This window comes from Gobio gobio (genome assembly GCF_949357685.1).
Source record: "Gobio gobio genome assembly, chromosome: 9".
Taxonomy (NCBI): Eukaryota; Metazoa; Chordata; class Actinopteri; order Cypriniformes; family Gobionidae; genus Gobio; species Gobio gobio.
In genome coordinates, this window is record NC_137115.1 from 2,749,749 (window position 1) to 2,765,341 (window position 15,593).

Genomic DNA, 15,593 nt, shown 5'->3' on the forward strand with positions numbered 1-15,593 from the left:
ACAAGCAATAGTCTCAAAGAAGTTCAGTCAGGCTGCAATATGAGTCTGTCTTCCCAGTGTGTTTAGGAGAATGTGTTTGATCAGTCCAGTCCACTGTAAAGATGTGTATCCATTACAGTATTACAAAAATAGCAATTTTGTGAGAAACGTATCTGGAATATCAAAACCATGATAGGGATGCACGATATATCGGCCACCATATCAGTATCGGCCGATGTATGTTCATTTTTAATGTTAGTGGTATCGGCCCGATAAGAACATTTGGACGTTATATTAAAGCCGATAAATCTGAAGACACTTCAGATGCACGCTGTTCGCCATGATGGTTTTGAATTGCTTGAAATATGAGACTTTTGTTTTTTTGCAATAAGGCCAAAATGTTGGTTATCGGCTTTCAAATGTAAAGTATTATCGTATTGTGCAAAATATTGGTGCATCCCTAGTGTAGATTACAAATATGAATTTGTGAATGCAGCTTCTACAAATGTTTAAAAGCAGGGCTAGATTATAACACTATATCATGCACTGGTGATTCGGTTTCAGTCTATATCGTTTCTGTTCATTTCATTAACCTCTTAAAGTCTGGGACCATTTTGGGGATTTTCGGAATTTACATAAAAAAAGGTCATATTCCTCCATACATGATCCACACAAAACAATTTTTTCTACTATTTTCTGGAATTCAGTGGAAACAGCCCAAACTGTCTGCAGGGTGCTAGAGCACACAGGGCCTGAGTTACACACTTTCAAAAATGAAGCGTCTCTTTTTTTTTGGGGGGGGGGGGGGTATTAAAGCTCAGACAACATATACTTACATGTTTATCACTTTTAGCAGGGGTTTATGTAACTTCAAAGGATTTCCTGTAAAATTACACCAAAATTGTGTATTTAGAGACACTGTATGTGGGTATAGGAAGCTTTTCAATTTGGGTAGGGCAAATCCATACGGAAATTGGACCAGAGTAATTTTGTGTAAAACAAATGCCAAAGTGATGCATGTCTCCAGAAAGTAGAGACTCTAAGCTTTCAAATGGTACCACATATGAGGTCAGAGGTCAGAGCTCCTCCACAGACATTTAAAATTGAAAGTATATACATGATGATGTCGTTCCGGACAGGGTCCGCAGACTTTAAGCGGTTAAAACATATTCAAATAAAGCTTGTAGAATTATGTTAGGTATTGCAATGTAAGTGATCTATATTTGCCTGCTATCATCTATCTATGTTTACTGGAGAGTATTTTCCTTTTAAATTGAACTGGTTGTTCCAAATTCTGCTGACTTTTTTGGCCTCCTCTCAAATGCATAACTTGGATTCAAAACATCCTGACGCATTAATGTCCTCTCATCTGCTGTGATGATGATGATGATGATGTGCAAAAAGCTATGTTTGGAAAAACACGAGACAAAGGAAGAGCTCTCCTAGCACCTGGGTGGGTGAACCTAGGCCACGCACCAGACATCCCTGCTTGTTCAGATGGATCAAAGGAAGTCAACGCAAGCACGCTAGATATTCAAGTGCCCTCACAGATGGTGATGTTGACTCTGGAAGCCTGCGCAAAGACCTGACTTTGCTGTAGTTTGGGAAACAGCTCTAGCACTAGGGCCATGTGGGATCTCACTTTAAGAAAAAAAGAACATGTTAGATGGAGTGAGCGAGGGAGGGGGAACGAGAGAGAGAGAGGGAGGGGGAGATGAGAACATTTTTTCTTTTTTCACAGACCATTGTAAGCAGTCAGAGAGGCAAATAGTGAAGTGCAGAGGAGAGCAACAGGCAATCGTCTCCAGAGAGAGCCTGAGAGCAATGCTCAGTCCACTGACAACAACTCAACATCCGGACAGTAAGGAAGAGGGAGGTTTTTCATACTGCAGCCTGCCCTGGGGCCTCAGAACTCATCTGCCTTCCTCACAACTATGCCTGCACCACATACTGAACCCAGGACAAAGTTTCTTCACTGCATGTAGTCTGAGTTGCTCATGGACACTATAAGTCCTCTATGCCTTAACATCTTTAACCTGCTGGATCAAGGGATTCAATTCGGAGTTTCACTGTCCACAATTTTCTGAAGTTTCTTGGAAGGTGTTTTCCATGCAAGTCTTGTCAATATGCTGCCTGTTGTTTTCGTGACATGGTGGGTCTGGGTGTTGTTTGGAACCGTAGGGGGACAGTCTCAATCTCAGCATCAGTCTCAGACTGAGGACTCAAACCCCTGGAGGCAGATGATTCGATGGGAGAACAATGGACGTGTGTACAGTCTTCTCAACAGTGGGGCTGAATACGTCCCGGCTCGGGCTCAGGAGCGTGACAGGAACCACCGAGTGCTACTAGCGGATGCTCCCAACCGTAGATCACAGGGTGGGAATGTGCGGAGACAAGCACCCCCAAGAGGAAGCTCTGAGACTGTGAGAGGCCAAGCCAGACACCCCTTTGGCTTCGGCCAGGTGCCCGACAACTGGCGCCAGGGTGCAGCTGGGACAGGTGAAACAAGTCGCTTCCAGTCATCCACCGGCTCTCGTTTTAGAGCATCCTCTGGCTCATCCTCCTCCTCCTCATCATCATCATCCTCTTCTTTTTATCCACAGTATCCGTCCCCTCAACAGCCACCTTTTGCTGCTCCTTATGACTCGGTTTTGGACAGGCCATATGAACCTCCTTTCCGTGGAACGGGCTACTCCCCGAGCAACAGTGGTGGCTTCGCCGGAGGAGGATATGGAGGGGGTGGGTACTCTACCGGCAGTTTTGGAGGTGGTAGCTATAATGGAGGGGGTCCTGCAACCGATGAGAGGTATCGCTACTATTCCCCTTACGGTCAAAACTACCCTGTTGTTCCTGCTCAACCTGCACAGCCACAAATCACAGATGGATTGGATCACAGATACACACACAGCCTGTTCAACGAGGACTCTCGAGATAGCGGTAATGCTGCAGTACCTCCCTCCAATGGTGCCTCGAGCAACACTGGCTCATCCTTCCAGCCTGCAGTGCAAAGCCCCCAATACGAACAATTTCCACCCTTTGGAAGGCCCCAGCCACAGCCTCCATTCATACAACAACCTCCTCGCAACCCTCTCGTCTCCAACAACGCAGAGAACCCCAACATGAATGCAGGGAGTGTTTATCGTCCTCAGCAAAGAGGTATGATGTATTTCCACGTCACATACACGTAAAGAATATCTTTGTACATCCCAAACTAATGTTACTCAGTAGTTTACCAGCAGTCTAGAAAGGTTGCTTTTGCATCCAAGTGAATGCCACTGCGTTCATGTTTCACTTCTCAAACAAGGCTCCAGCTCATTTACCAGGCTGCTATGCTACGTAAAGTTAATCACAGAGGAACTACAGTAGGTACTTAAGCTCTTGCACGGCTGGAGATTTGGGGAAATGGATGCACGTGTGGAGCTTGTTTCAGATTTGCTCTCTCTCTCTCTCTCTCTGAAGGAAAGGAAGTGAGAGAAACAGAAAGACATCTGAAAAATGTAGTTCTTCTGCCATCTCTTTGTGTTTCCTGGCAGCCGCAAGCCCTTTGGATTTGACAAACGTGTAACCCAAGGGACTCAAACTGCACAAAATTGATAGGAAAGCTTGTTTGCTTACGCAGCTGGTAATGGGCATTGCTTTTAAGCAGATTGTTTTGTTTGTTTCCTCATGAGCAGTCAGTGGAACTTATCTCAGCATCATTTGTTCCCCCCCACCATTGCCATTGTTTTTCTGAAGTTCCAAGTTCATCTTTGTCTCAGATCCTGGGTTATTGGAACCAGGTGTTGGGCGATGTGTGTGTGGGTGTATGAGTGTGTGGTTGTTGGTGTGTGCGTAGTGCCTATGGATACACGTTCTGCACAAAGAGTGCTCATTGTTTGAAGATTTGGTTCTGGTTGTGGTGATGACTGCACTGCGAGGGCTAAGGGTGAATGATCCCAGTATTTGTTTTAGAGGGTGGGGTAAGGGGCTCAAGTGGCTTGGTTGTTGTGGGGTGAGTGTGTGGCGGATTGTGAGCTGTTACTAAATAAGTTTTTGGAGTGGGGAGATGGAAAGTATCCAGCACACATGGGGTCCATTGCCTCAGGAAACAGAAAATATTTTGCTAGCCCCTAAATAAAAGTGTGCGTGTGCATATGAATGTGTGTGAGGAGGTGGGTGTGTGTAAGGCCTTTGGGACATTGCTGGCCAAGTGTGCAGGCTCATTTCGTAATGTGAAATGGTCTTTGTCTCTTGCTTGAGTCACTTCACGCACGACTGATCACCTCAGTTTACAAAATCTGGTCATAAGGGAAATGGGTGTAAACTAAATTCAGTGGAAGGTACACATTACTCATTACTCAGTGATGCAATCACAAACAAATAAGCTGAAATCAGAGCTCCAGTCTGTAGAAACATAGTTTATCTGTGATTTTGGGAAATTAAAATAACATCAGATGGGATATTTACGTGACTTGCCTCACAGCATAAAACCGTTTTAGGATACTGAGATCTGGCCTGGATCTGAATAGGAGTCATTTAATCATTTTGTTTACTACACTGGGTTAAAAACAACCAAAATTGTGTTCCCAACATTCCCAACCCAATTATCCCAACATGCGTTCTGTCCTATATTAACCCAATTTGGGTTGTTTTTAACCCAAGTGTGGGTAAATACAGGACAAAACACATGTTGGGTCAATTTTATCCAGCAAATTGGGCTGTTTATTTAACCCAGCATAATGGGTTGATTCGTTTTTACTATAATACTAGCAACTTTTTTTTTTTTACTTCATACAATAATAAATGTATATGGATCAACTTACATCCTCTTTAACTTTTTTTTTAAATACTCCACACAACCACTGGTTTGTGTGATAATTCCTTTTATTTTCAATCTTATTTTACAGTATAGCATATTTATATTGGTTTTTAATACATATTGCCAACATTTAAGCTAGTTTAACAAATATTAGAAGTAAAAATGAAACATTTAGCAGTAATTCACGTGCAGTCAACCAGTCTCTGATGTCTCGTTTCCACCGTAACGGCGTTGGATCTCGTGCCGGAGCTTGTGTTGTGCTCAGCTGGGGAACCTCTAACTTCAAACCGCCATCCTGCGTTTCTCTCATAGCCGAAATATGTGATGAGTGACTCCATAACCTGTCCATAAACAATCAGTGTGCAGTTCTGAGAACATATTTTAACATCATAAGTATTTATATTCTTCATCGTTTTGAAAAAAAACCACAACATTTTATTCAAGGGCAATAAGCAGGCATTTCCATCACGCAAAAAGACAGACGCAACACCCGTTTAGATGACTCACATCCCGCCAAACACTGGGTTGTTACGTCTGACCCATGATCTGAGTAACACAAAAACTACCCAAACACTGGGTTGTTACGTCTGACCCATGATCTGAGTAACACAAAAACTACCCAAACACTGGGTTGTTACGTCTGACCCATGATCTGAGTAACACAAAAACTACCCAAACACTGGGTTGTTACGTCTGACCCATGATCTGAGTAACACAAAAACTACCCAAACACTGGGTTGTTACGTCTGACCCATGATCTGAGTAACACAAAAACTACCCAAACACTGGGTTGTTACGTCTGACCCATGATCTGAGTAACACAAAAACTACCCAAACACTGGGTTGTTACGTCTGACCCATGATCTGAGTAACACAAAAACTACCCAAACACTGGGTTGTTATGTCTGACCCAGGATCTGGGTAACATAAAAAATACCCAATTACTGGGTTGTTATGTCTGACCCAGGATCTGAGTAACATAAAAACTACCCAAACACTGGGTTGTTATGTCTAACCCAGGATCTGAGTAACACAAAACTACCCAAACACTGGGTTGTTATGTCTGACCCAGGATCTGGGTAACATAAAAACTACCCAAACACTGGGTTGTTATGTCTGACCCAGGATCTGAGTAACACAAAAACTACCCAAACACTGGGTTGTTATGTCTGACCCAGGATCTGGGTAACACAAAAACTACCCAAACACTGGGTTGTTGCGTCTGACCCAGGATCTGGGTAACACAAAAACTACCCAAACACTGGGTTGTTGCGTCTGACCCAGGATCTGTGTAACACATAAACTACCCAAACACTGGGTTGTTACGTCTGACCCAGGATCTGAGTAACACAAAAACTACCCAAACACTGGGTTGTTACGTCTGACCCATGATCTGAGTAACACAAAAACTACCCAAACACTGGGTTGTTACGTCTGACCCAGGATCTGGGTAACACAAAAACTACCCAAACACTGGGTTGTTGCGTCTGACCCAGGATCTGGGTAACACAAAAACTACCCAAACACTGGGTTGTTGCGTCTGACCCAGGATCTGTGTAACACATAAACTACCCAAACACTGGGTTGTTACGTCTGACCCAGGATCTGAGTAACACAAAAACTACCCAAACACTGGGTTGTTACGTCTGACCCATGATCTGAGTAACACAAAAACTACCCAAACACTGGGTTGTTACGTCTGACCCATGATCTGAGTAACACAAAAACTACCCAAACACTGGGTTGTTACGTCTGACCCATGATCTGAGTAACACAAAAACTACCCAAACACTGGGTTGTTACGTCTGACCCATGATCTGAGTAACACAAAAACTACCCAAACACTGGGTTGTTACGTCTGACCCATGATCTGAGTAACACAAAAACTACCCAAACACTGGGTTGTTATGTCTGACCCAGGATCTGGGTAACATAAAAACTACCCAATTACTGGGTTGTTATGTCTGACCCAGGATCTGAGTAACATAAAAACTACCCAAACACTGGGTTGTTATGTCTAACCCAGGATCTGAGTAACACAAAACTACCCAAACACTGGGTTGTTATGTCTGACCCAGGATCTGGGTAACATAAAAACTACCCAAACACTGGGTTGTTATGTCTGACCCAGGATCTGAGTAACACAAAAACTACCCAAACACTGGGTTGTTATGTCTGACCCAGGATCTGGGTAACACAAAAACTACCCAAACACTGGGTTGCTGCGTCTGACCCAGGATCTGGGTAACACAAAAACTACCCAAACACTGGGTTGTTGCGTCTGACCCAGGATCTGTGTAACACATAAACTACCCAAACACTGGGTTGTTACGTCTGACCCAGGATCTGAGTAACACAAAAACTACTCAAACACTGGGTTGGTACGTCTGACCCAGGATCTGGGTAATATAAAAACTACTCAAACACTGGGTTGTTACGTCTGACCCAGGATCTGAGTAACACAAAAACTACTCAAACACTGGGTTGTTACGTCTGACCCAGGATCTGGGTAATACAAAAACTACTCAAACACTGGGTTGTTACGTCTGACCCAGGATCTGAGTAACACAAAAACTTCCCAAACACTGGGTTGTTACATCTGACCCAGGATCTGAGTTGCACAGAAACTACTCAAACACTGGTTACGTCTATCCCAGGATCTGGGTAACACAATAACTACTCAAAAACTGGGTTGTTACGTCCGATCCAGGATCTGAGTAACACATTAACTCCTCAAAAACTGGGTTATTACGTCTGACCCAGGACCTGGGTAACACAAAAACTACTCAAACACTGGGTTGTTGTGTCTGACCCAGGATCTGGGTAACACAAAAACTACCCAAACACTGGGTTGTTACGTCTGACCCAGGGCATGAGTAACACATAAAATACCCAAACACTGGGTGGTTAGGTCTGACCCAGGCTCTGAATTACACAAAAACTACCCAAACACTGGGTTGTAACGTCTGACCCAGGATCTGTTTAACACAAAAACTACCCAAACACTGGGTTGTAACGTCTGACCCAGGATCTGAGTAACACTAAAACTGCTCAAACACTGGGTTGTCACATCTGATCCAAGATCTGAGTAACACAAAAACTACTCAAACACTAGGTTGTTACGTCTGACCCATGATCTGAGTAACACAAAAACTACCCAAACACTGGGTTGTTACGTCTGACCCATGATATGAGTAACACAAAAACTACCCAAACACTGGGTTGTTATGTCTGACCCAGGATCTGAGTAACACAAAAACTACTCAAACACTGGGTTGTTACGTCTGACCCAGGATCTGGGTAACATAAAAACTACCCAAACACTGGGTTGTTATGTCTGACCCAGGATCTGAGTAACACAAAAACTACTCAAACACTGGGTTGTTACGTCTGACCCAGGATCTGAGTAACACAAAATCTTCTCAAACACTGGGTTGTTGCGTCTGACCCAGGATCTGTGTAACACAAAAACTACCCAAACACTGGGTTGTTACGTCTGACCCAGGACATGAGTAACACATAAAATACCCAAACACTGGGTGGTTAGGTCTGACCCAGGCTCTGAATTACACAAAAACTACCCAAACACTGGGTTGTAACGTCTGACCCAGGATCTGTTTAACACAAAAACTACCCAAACACTGGGTTGTTACGTCTGACCCAGGATCTGAGTAACACTAAAACTGCTCAAACACTGGGTTGTCACATCTGACCCAAGATCTGAGTAACACAAAAACTACCCAAACACTGGGTTGTTACGTCTGACCCAGGATCTGAGTAACACTAAAACTGCTCAAACACTGGGTTGTCACATCTGACCCAAGATCTGAGTAACACAAAAACTACCCAAACACTGGGTTGTTACGTCTGACCCATGATATGAGTAACACAAAAACTACCCAAACACTGGGTTGTTATGTCTGACCCAGGATCTGAGTAACACAAAAACTACTCAAACACCGGGTTGTTACGTCTGACCCAGGATCTGCGTAACACAAAAACTACCCAAACACTGGGTTGTTACGTCTGACCCATGATCTGAGTAACACAAAAACTACTCAAACACTGGGTTGTTACGTCTGACCCAGGATCTGTGTAACACAAAAACTACTCAAACACTGGGTTGTTACGTCTGACCCAGGATCTGTGTAACACAAAAACTACTCAAACACCGGGTTGTTACGTCTGACCCAGGATCTGCATAACACAAAAACTACCCAAACACTGGGTTGTTACGTCTGACCCATTATCTGCATAACACAAAAACTACTCAAACATTGGGTTGTTACGTCTGACCCAGGATCTGCGTAACACAAAAACTAGCCAAACACTGGGTTGTTACGTCTGACCCAGGATCTGCGTAACACAAAAACTACCCAAACACTGGGTTGTTACGTCTGACCCAGGATCTGCATAACACAAAAACTACTCAAACATTGGGTTGTTACGTCTGACCCAGGATCTGAGTAACCCAAAAACTACTCAAACATTGGGTTGTTACATCTGACCCAGGATCTGAGTAACACAAAATACTCAAACATTGGGTTGTTACGTCAGACCCAGGATCTATGTAACACAAAAACTACTCAAACACTGGGTTGTTACATCTGACCCAGGATCTGCGTAACACAAAAACTACCCAAACACTGGGTTGTTACGTCTGACCCAGGATCTGCGTAACACAAAAACAACTCAAACACTGGGTTGTTACGTCTGACCCAGGATCTGAGTAACACAAAAACTACCCAAACACTGGGTTGTTACGTCTGACCCAGGATCTGCGTAACACAAAAACTACTCAAACACTGGGTTGTTACATCTGACCCAGGATCTGCGTAACACAAAAACTACTCAAACACTGGGTTGTTACATCTGACCCAGGATCTGCGTAACACAAAAACTACTCAATCACTGGGTTGTTACGTCTGACCCAGGATCTGCGTAACACAAACACTACTCAAACACTGGGTTGTTATGTCTGACCCAGGATCTGAGTAACACAAAAACTACCCAAACACTGGGTTGTTACGTCTGACCCAGGATCTGCGTAACACAAAAACTACCCAAACACTGGGTTGTTACGTCTGACCCAGGATCTGAGTAACCCAAAAACTACTCAAACATTGGGTTGTTACATCTGACCCAGGATCTGAGTAACACAAAAACTACTCAAACATTGGGTTGTTACATCTGACCCAGGATCTGAGTAACACAAAAACTACTCAAACATTGGGTTGTTACGTCAGACCCAGGATCTCTGTAACACAAAAACTACTCAAACATTGGGTTGTAACGTCTGACCCAGGATCTATGTAACACAAAAACTACCCAAACACTGGGTTGTTACGTCTGACCCAGGATCTGCGTAACACAAAAACTACCCAAACACTGGGTTGTTACGTCTGACCCAGGAGGAGATTTACAGACAGAAAAGCAGGATTTTGTGTGAAGGTTTGGGTCTTTTTCCTCATCTCATTTCCTCCATTTTGTGCAAACACTGTAGCACTGAATAACGCTGTAGTTCTCTCTGTTGATAATGAACACTGATGTAGTGCATGCACCCAGAGAACAGAGCTTTGAGGATAAAAGTGCAGACTGTGTGTAAAATCTTCTGCTGGTTTCACACTCACTTTACACTGTTTATAAGAGCTGACCAAGAAGGTTTCCTGAAGCATTAAAGTCTCAGACCACGCTGGCAGATCGGATGTGTACAAGGGGACTGGGATGGCAAAGCATTCACTGGAGTAGAAGGAGTAGAAGGAGTAGAAGGAGTAGAAGGAGTAGAAGGAGTAGAAGGAGTCTGAGCAAGGCCATCGTGTTTTATAGAGTGAAAGTTGCTCCAAATTGTCTACAGCAGAAGTGAGATTGGATCTGCTCTCCGCATTGTTTCTTTGAAGAAATCTGATGGACCACTGGCAAAAACAAGCTGGTTTTAGAGCTAAATGAACCACTTGTTAGAGAAGGTCGTTAAGGTATGAGTATCATATGCTAGAGTTATTTTGATAGAATGTAAATGATCAGTGGTTTCTGTACTGGGCCTGACAGCTCCAGCTTTAGCTCTGTTTTTAACAGACTTGGTCACAGGCCCAATGTGGATCCAGCAGGGAAGTGATCTCATTTTCGTTTCGCTGTCACCTCTCCCTCATCTTTTGTACTCTCTCTCTCTCTCTCTTCCTCTACGTGCAACACTTTGTTCTTTTTTTCTTATTTTTGCGTGACCTTGAAACCAGATGAGAAACAACGTTTGATGCATTATACTGTGAGGCTTCAGCATTACCTCATCAAAAACCTCTTCATCTCTTGTGTATTTTTCAAAGCTATGCTTATTTGGATACTGACATTTTTCAAATAGTTTTCTTTCTTTTACATTTAAAGGTTTGTAACATCAGAACAGCTCAGAACATTAAAGCAGCACATGTGTCCCCAGGACCGTGTGTTATTAAACCTGACATTGTTATTACCCTGCTGGAAAAAACACACAGCCTAGACTGGTTTCCTAGTCAAAGTTGAGCTCCAAAGCTGGTTTTAGAAGGGGCTTTTGGGGCTTTTTTCGGGTGGCCAAGCAGGTCCGTTTGCTTGTTGTTAAGGGGTTTGGCTATATTTCAGGAGGCCAGAATAGTCGGTTTGGTGGTTTTAGAGTGGTTTTGGGACACTTCGGGTGGTCAGAATAGTTGGTTTGGTGGTTTTAGAGTGGTTTTGGGACACTTCGGGTGGTCAGAATAGTTGGTTTGGCGGTTCTAGAGTGGTTTTGAGCACTCTTCGTGTTGTCATAAAGGTCGGTTTGGTGGTTTTAGAGTGGTTTTGGGACACTTCGGGTGGTCAGAATAGTTGGTTTGGTGGTTTTAGAGTGGTTTTGGGACACTTCGTGTGGTCAGAATAGTTGGTTTGGCGGTTCTAGAGTGGTTTTGAGCACTCTTCGTGTTGTCATAAAGGTCGGTTTGGTGGTTTTAGAGTGGTTTTGGGACACTTCGGGTGGTCAGAATAGTTGGTTTGGTGGTTTTAGAGTGGTTTTGGGACACTTCGGGTGTTCAGAATAGTTGGTTTGGTGGTTTTAGAGTGGTTTTGGGACACTTCGGGTGGTCAAAATAGTTGGTTTGGCGGTTCTAGAGTGGTTTTGAGACACTTCGGGTGGTCAGAATAGTTGGATTGGTGGTTCTAGAGTTGTTTTGAGCACTCTTCGTGTTGTCATAAAGGTCGGTTTGGTGGTTTTAGAGTGGTTTTGGGACACTTCGGGTGGTCAGAATAGTTGGTTTGGTGGTTTTAGAGTGGTTTTGAGCATTTTCAGGTTTTCATACTGGTCGATTTGGTGGTTGTATTTAGTGGTTTGGTGGCTTTAGAGTTGTTTTGAGCACTCTTTGTGTTGTCATAATGGTCGGTTTGGTGGTTTTAGAGTGGTTTTGGGACACTTCGGGTGGTCAGAATAGTTGGTTTGGTGGTTTTAGAGTGGTTTTGGGACACTTCGGGTGGTCAGAATAGTTGGTTTGGTGGTTCTAGAGTTGTTTTGAGCACTCTTCGTGTTGTCATAAAGGTCGGTTTGGTGGTTTTATAGTGGTTTTGGGACACTTCAGGTGGTCAGAATAGTTGGTTTGGTGGTTTTAGAGTGGTTTTGAACATTTTCAGGTTTTCATACTGGTCGATTTGGTGGTTGTATTTAGTGGTTTGGTGGCTTTAGAGTTGTTTTGAGCACTCTTTGTGTTGTCATAATGGTCGGTTTGGTGGTTTTAGAGTGGTTTTGGGACACTTCGGGTGGTTTGGTGGCTTTAGAGTGGTTTCCGTGCATTTTCAGGTTTTCATACTGGTCGAATTGGTGGTTTTACACTGGTTTCGGGACACTTCAGGTAGCCAGAATAGTCAGTTTGGTGGCTTTAGAGTGGTTTTGAGAACTTTTGTATGTGGTTATACTGGTCTTTGGTGGTTTTATAGTGGTTTTGGGACACTTCAGGTGGTCAGAATAGTCGGTTTGGTGGTTTAGAGGGGTTTTGAGCACTTTCTGTGTGGTCATACTGGTCAGTTTGTTGGTTTCTGAGTGGTTTGAGTACTTTTCGTGTGGTCAGAATAGTCGATTTGGTGGTTTAGAGTGGTTTTGAGCATTTTCAGGTTTTCATACTGGTCAATTTGGTGGTTTTATAGTGGTTTTGGGACACTTCAGGTAGCCAGAATAGTCAGTTTGGTGGCTTTAGAGTGGTTTTGAGCTCTTTTCATGTGGTCAAACTGGACTTTGGTGGTTTTAGAGTGGTTTTGAGAACTTTTTGTGTGGGTATACTGGTCGTTGGTAGTTTTATAGTGGTTTTGGGACACTTCAGGTGGTCAGAATAGTCAGTTTGGTGGTTTTAGGGTGGTTTTGATCACGTATTATGTCGTCAAACTGGTGGTTTGGTTGTTTTAGAATGACTTTCAGCACTTTTCATGTGATCATACTGGGGTGCGTTTCCCGAAGATAACAATGGTCGCAAGTTCCATCGTTACCAACACAAATCAATGAAACTTGCGATCATAGTTGGATAACGATTTTTTTTGGGGGGAAGGTCGGTTTGGTGGTTTTGGAGGGATTTGGACATTTCTCAGGTGGTCAGACTGGGCCGGTTTTGTGGTTTTGAATACGTTTCTAGTGGTCAGGCTGGTTTTAGAGTGATATAGGCACTCATCAGGTGGAGACCAGCTTGATTTTCTTTCTCCTTCAGTGTAATTTCAGTATGTGTGCTTCAGCATCTGGTTCTACAATGTAACTCTTGTGATGTGTCCTGTTTTTAGGTTTGCCTGACCTGGTTCCTGACCCCAACTATGTCCAAGCCTCCACATACGTGCAGAGAGCCCACATGTACTCCTTACGCTGTGCAGCAGAGGAGAAATGTTTGGCCAGGTGAGAATTCTCAACGCTCGACTCTTTATACTTCTGTTTATGAAATGGCCATTCAAAGCTGGGCAGGCTGTATTTACACAATAACCCGCCCACACTCCTTTACAACTGTTTACACCACACCATCCAATAATAACCAGCGAGAAGGATGTGAGATGAGGTTTGTGGAGTTCTTCATGCAGAAATATGGGTGGTGCCACATCATATAAATTCCAGCCTGCTCTCGTATATATACAACCCGTTTCATTACTCAGTGCCGCTGTACCTCATTACGGTTTTCCCCTCCTCAGCTCCGCTTACAGCGCTGAAGCCACAGACTACAGTGTCAGGGTTCTTCTCCGCTTCCCTCAGAGAGTGAAGAACCAAGGGACGGCTGATTTCATGCCCAATCGACCTCGACACACCTGGGAGTGGCACAGCTGTCACCAGTAAGTTCAGAGTCTCTGGCTCTCTCTTTATATCTGCATATAACGCTTGCAGATGCTAGTGTGGAGAGAGAGCGTTAAGAAACACAAATACAGTTTTTAAATGTATCCCACGTAGGACGTTATCACGACCTTGCGCAACATTCCCTAAAAGTTCTCTAAAAGTGACGAAAATCCTTTACAGAACATTAGGGACGTTCCTAAATCGTCATTGGTTATGAAAGTGCTGCAGTTCAGGGTTTTTAATATGAATTTAGGGGGGCGTTCCATTTTGGTTATTCTATGGTCACATGGCAACATTACAAAGAGGACATTCGGGACATTAACAGAACGTTCCCATACGGTTCCCTGTTAGATGATGACGTTTAATTAAGGTGACCAGATTTTTGAAATGGAAACTGGGCACATTTCCTATTTGAGTGGTCAAAATATCACTAAAATCTCATTTGTTATTATATTTTCATATTTCAATTCATATTTGAATGTTGTTATTGTTGTGGGCTCCATATATTATTATTAACATTAATAATTATTATGATTTAGTTTGATAAAATTCGGTCTGGATTTAATACAATTCAACGCACCCGCACTAAAAAAACCTGTTAATAGCAACCATTGTAAAGAGCAGTTCAAAACAATATTATAACATGACTTAAAAAAACACATTACAAAAATAAAACAACATAAATATGATAAATAAAACTATTTACAAATATTGTAACATTTTATACTTGTATTTAATATTTTCACAAGTTTATACTATATAAATTACTATTTTTTTACTTCAAATGTTTTGTTACGTTTGTGCTTGAAAATAACTTTTACTATCTTTAATTGGTCTTGTTATTTAGCATTTTAGGCTTATTTTAAACACGTGTTTAAGTATGTGTATTCTGCACATGTATTTGTTGCGAGTGTAATTGTTTAGATTTTTTTATATTTATAGTTCAGATGCGTTGTGACTGCGGAACTTTTGGGGAAAAAACCAATCCCGCACCTGTTGAGGCTCTGTTATAAGGCACAGACAAACAGTATTACCTTAATTTAACTTGAATAGTTAGTATGTTACTACCTTGAAAGTGATAACGATGTTTCTTTTGATATTTGACGATAATGGCGCTCTGTCTGCTCTCGACTAGGTACGTTCTTCATGAAGTAGTAGTGGCGCGCGCGACCAAGTAGAGTCAGCGTATCTCACAGCGCCATCTGCTGGTGAAAATAATCACTACACGATTGCTCCTATAACCAGCAGCTTCCATATGTTGGTTGGGCGCTTTTTTGCAATATACCTGCGGCTTGTTTTGAACGAGCTGTAAAAGTTGGATCACGAAGGGCTGGATTCATCTTTGAGAAGCAATTTTTGTGCAAATCCTGTTTTACTGACCCTTGTTTGCAAAGCAGTCCAGTGTACATTGATTCACACACACATGTTCTGTAAACGTGATGGAAGGACCTAAATAGGACCAAAAAAAAAACATTCCAGGTTGGTCCCCTAAAAGTCCTGCAAATGTTATGGGAATGTAGTGTAGAGGGA

The 15,593-nt window shown here is 42.9% G+C and overlaps 1 protein-coding gene across 1 annotated transcript in view; it reads left to right on the forward strand.

Moving 5' to 3' along the window:
- Positions 1–1,708: 1,708 nt before the first annotated feature.
- Positions 1,709–15,593, forward strand: part of loxl1 (lysyl oxidase-like 1) — a 39,844-nt gene continuing 25,959 nt past the window's right edge. The window contains exons 1-3 of the mRNA XM_079824819.1: positions 1,709–3,135; positions 13,529–13,637; positions 13,925–14,062. Of these exons, the coding sequence (XP_079680945.1) occupies positions 2,106–3,135; positions 13,529–13,637; positions 13,925–14,062 (1,277 nt within the window). The 5' untranslated portion in view covers positions 1,709–2,105. The remainder of the gene's footprint in view (positions 3,136–13,528; positions 13,638–13,924; positions 14,063–15,593) is intronic.